This window comes from Plectropomus leopardus, unplaced genomic scaffold (genome assembly GCF_008729295.1).
Source record: "Plectropomus leopardus isolate mb unplaced genomic scaffold, YSFRI_Pleo_2.0 unplaced_scaffold12389, whole genome shotgun sequence".
Classification (NCBI taxonomy): Eukaryota; Metazoa; Chordata; class Actinopteri; order Perciformes; family Serranidae; genus Plectropomus; species Plectropomus leopardus.
This window is the reverse complement of record NW_024613158.1, coordinates 1-3,101: the sequence shown is the minus strand read 5'-3', so window position 1 is coordinate 3,101 and position 3,101 is coordinate 1. Positions and strand designations below refer to the sequence as shown.

The 3,101-nt window shown below is 36.4% G+C and overlaps 1 protein-coding gene across 1 annotated transcript; it reads right to left on the bottom strand.

Moving 5' to 3' along the window:
• Positions 1-470: 470 nt before the first annotated feature.
• Positions 471-2,400, bottom strand: LOC121963755 (U11/U12 small nuclear ribonucleoprotein 25 kDa protein-like). Its single transcript, XM_042514006.1, has 5 exons — positions 1,996-2,400; positions 1,251-1,341; positions 1,005-1,110; positions 832-906; positions 471-745 (listed from the first exon to the last, which is right to left on the bottom strand). The coding sequence occupies exons 1-5, from the start codon at positions 2,203-2,205 to the stop codon at positions 688-690; spliced, it is 540 nt and encodes a 179-aa protein (XP_042369940.1). The 5' UTR covers positions 2,206-2,400; the 3' UTR covers positions 471-687.
• Between the last annotated feature and the right edge of the window lie 701 nt (positions 2,401-3,101).

The window sequence follows — 3,101 nt, the reverse complement described above, 5'->3', positions numbered from 1 at the left end:
TACCGTTTATCCTCAGCAGCTCCTAGTGTATCCTGTGCAGGTAACACCCAAACCGGCTCAACAAGGGCATGTATTGTTCAGTTATACCAGGGAATATTCAAATCATCAGGATACCGCTGCCTTCTCTGGAAAATGTGATGGGATGCTCTTGTTGAGATGCAAGCAAAACACACACAAAAATAAAAGCAAAATATTGGAAAATATTTTAATGTTTAAAGGCAACTACACAAAATCACCACACACTGGCAATAAAACAGCTCCAGATATTTTATTTACATTAAGGTTAAGATAGCCTTTATTGGTTCACACACCTGGGAAATTCACTTGTTACAGTGGCTCAGTGCAACATTAAACACAGAATATCAAATATAAAGAAATATAAAAAAGGAGAATATCAAATATGAACAAATATAGAAAAGGAGAATGCAGCTATTAAAAATGATTGAATTTAACAACTATTAATTCAATTTAACAACTTAAGCTATGATTTGAATTTGACAACAACTTTACGTGTAGCTTTTTTGAGAAGTAGCTCAGTATGTTATGTGCACAGCAATATCACGTCATGACTGCCCAAAAACACTTTAAAGTAAAACAAGTCATACAATCAAAAAGACTTTGTGAAAGTCATTTCAAGTCTGTAGCATCAAACTGGTGTTTTTCCTCAATGTGAGCAACTGTGAAACTTCACTTTTTCCTGAGTCTCTTCATGAACGTCACTTCATCTCTGTTCCTGATCCCGTAGCTAAAGGAATACAGAACGGGGGGTAAATCATCCTGATGATAACAGTATCACAAGAAAAAAAAAAGTTTCTTATTTTACTCTCTTACTCTTTAAGTCTCATCTTGTCATCCTCAAGCTTTTCCCCTTGAAATATCAACTGATACGTTCTCCAAACATATCTCCTGTGAAAAAAAATTAATAAACACTGGCAATTGGTTTGGCCGTTAAAAACAAACTTAAATCATTTTTATCTTCTTGTGTTTGTGTTTTGTGTTTTTACCAGCTGACGTGTTTCACTCCGCCTTCACGCTGTTGTTTCAGCTCCATGAATCTGCGAATGGCTTTCTTCAGGTCAAGGACGCTGGCATTTTGGACGACCACTATGGCTTAGGTAGGAACATTTTTTTCAAATAATGGTTAATAAAAATAAAAATAATAAAAATAATTAACTATAAAACATATATGAATATAACATGCTATAATATTATGCTTCAAAATGAAACAACAAAACAATCTCAACACTTACGCATTATCTCGCCATCTGCCTTTAAAACCCTCACAGTCATCGCCTGTCCGTACTCCAAAGCAATCTGAGAATTTACCTCCTCCAGAGTCACCTAGAGATAAAGATGATCAAATTTAGGGAAGATGTAAAGAACAACAGAGATTCTGACAAACTTGTTTCGTTCAATACAAATGTTTAACATGATATTTTGTATTTTTTGTACCATCATCGGAGGGGCCTTGAATGAAAAGATTGACCTGTAAAAAACAGGTAAAACTTTGACCTGTAGTAAATGATCTTCAAAAATTGGACACAGTGCTGAAATAATCATATAAGCATTTCATTAATATAAAATAACTGTCAGTTGTAGCCATAATTGCAGTCAATTACAAAAAAAACTATTTTATAGTACTACAATGTTATAAAAATTCATAGTTTTTTTTTGTTTGTTTGTTTGTTTTTTCAAACAGGTCACATTTCTGCAGAAAAAAAAAGTCTTGACTTTATTAGGAAGACTTGGAAAGAGTGGAGACTGGGAAACTGATTTATCCAAGTTTGAGCATTTCCAAACCAGATAAATTAAAATGCATCCGTTCGTCATGTTTAGAGATATCTAAAGAAAGATTCAATAAAACCTTGCTGTGGGTACTAGGCTACTGTATGATTTAAAAGTGATATTTATGAGTTTTTACACTAACTATTTTTCACACGCAAAAATCATCACAGACAGTGAATGTAAAGTGCATCATGGACAGATCATACCAACCTGTATGGGCAGATCACAGAGTAAAGGATCCTGCACCAGCCGCGCCAGCCCCTCCTCGAAAATATCCAGGATCTCTGAGTGAGGAAGAGCCTCCTCGTCTTCCTCCTCCTCAGCATCTAAAGCTGCCATCTCTGTCATGTTCTCCTTTTCCACCTCTTCAGCCTTCACAGACTGTCCTCCTCCTGCAGCGTCCTGACTCTGCTCCTCCATCAGCAGACACGGAAGTCAGTCAACAAACCCGGACTGTTTACACTGGTCAAAAAATGCATAAACGAAGTCAAAATACTAACACTTTTATTTAACGAATGCAAGTGACAAACATTTTCTACTGTGAACTATTTCGCTGCGAGAATCCATGAAGTAAACAAACTATGTGTACAGTAAAAATTACACACCCGAAGGCAACTGTGAAACAATATGGTTCCGCTTAGTAGACGAAAAGTCAGATAACATTTTAGTAATTTATCAAGCACACAAATATTGGCCTTGTTAAATATGACTCACCTTTGTTAACATTTTTGGGCACTGTTGTTAAATGAAAATAAAGCTAGTTCTTCGTTATGTTTCGTTTCCGACCGAGTGATAAAAACGGTAGCACATACTTTCATCAGCCACTTCCGTCGCTCCACATGGACCAAACAAACTGTGAACGGCAGGGAAACTAAAAAAATATCTTGCTGTGTTTAATAGAGCGCTCATATTGAATCTTTTATTTGAGTTTGTAGCTGTTAGCTACACATATTTTATAATTTAACATGCTTCTTTTTTGTCCAACCTGCGGAAATGTTCTAATTGTCGAGGAAGGTCAGAGGTGCATGAGATTCGCCTGCAACACATGTCCGTATGTACACAACATCACAAGAAAGGTGAGTCAAAGCGGTGTTTGCAATCAGTGTTATAGTCTACGTTTTGTATTTTAGACAAAGACGCTGCTCTTGGCTCTTTGTGTGTTTGATGTATTTTTTTTCTGCAGGTAAATAACAGGAAGTATCCCAAACTGAAGGAGGTGGATGATGTTCTTGGTGGAGCTGCAGCTTGGGAAAACGTGGACTCAACTGCTGGTAAGTGACATTAAACGAATAAGTGGTGTGTAGATTTGAGTTTAT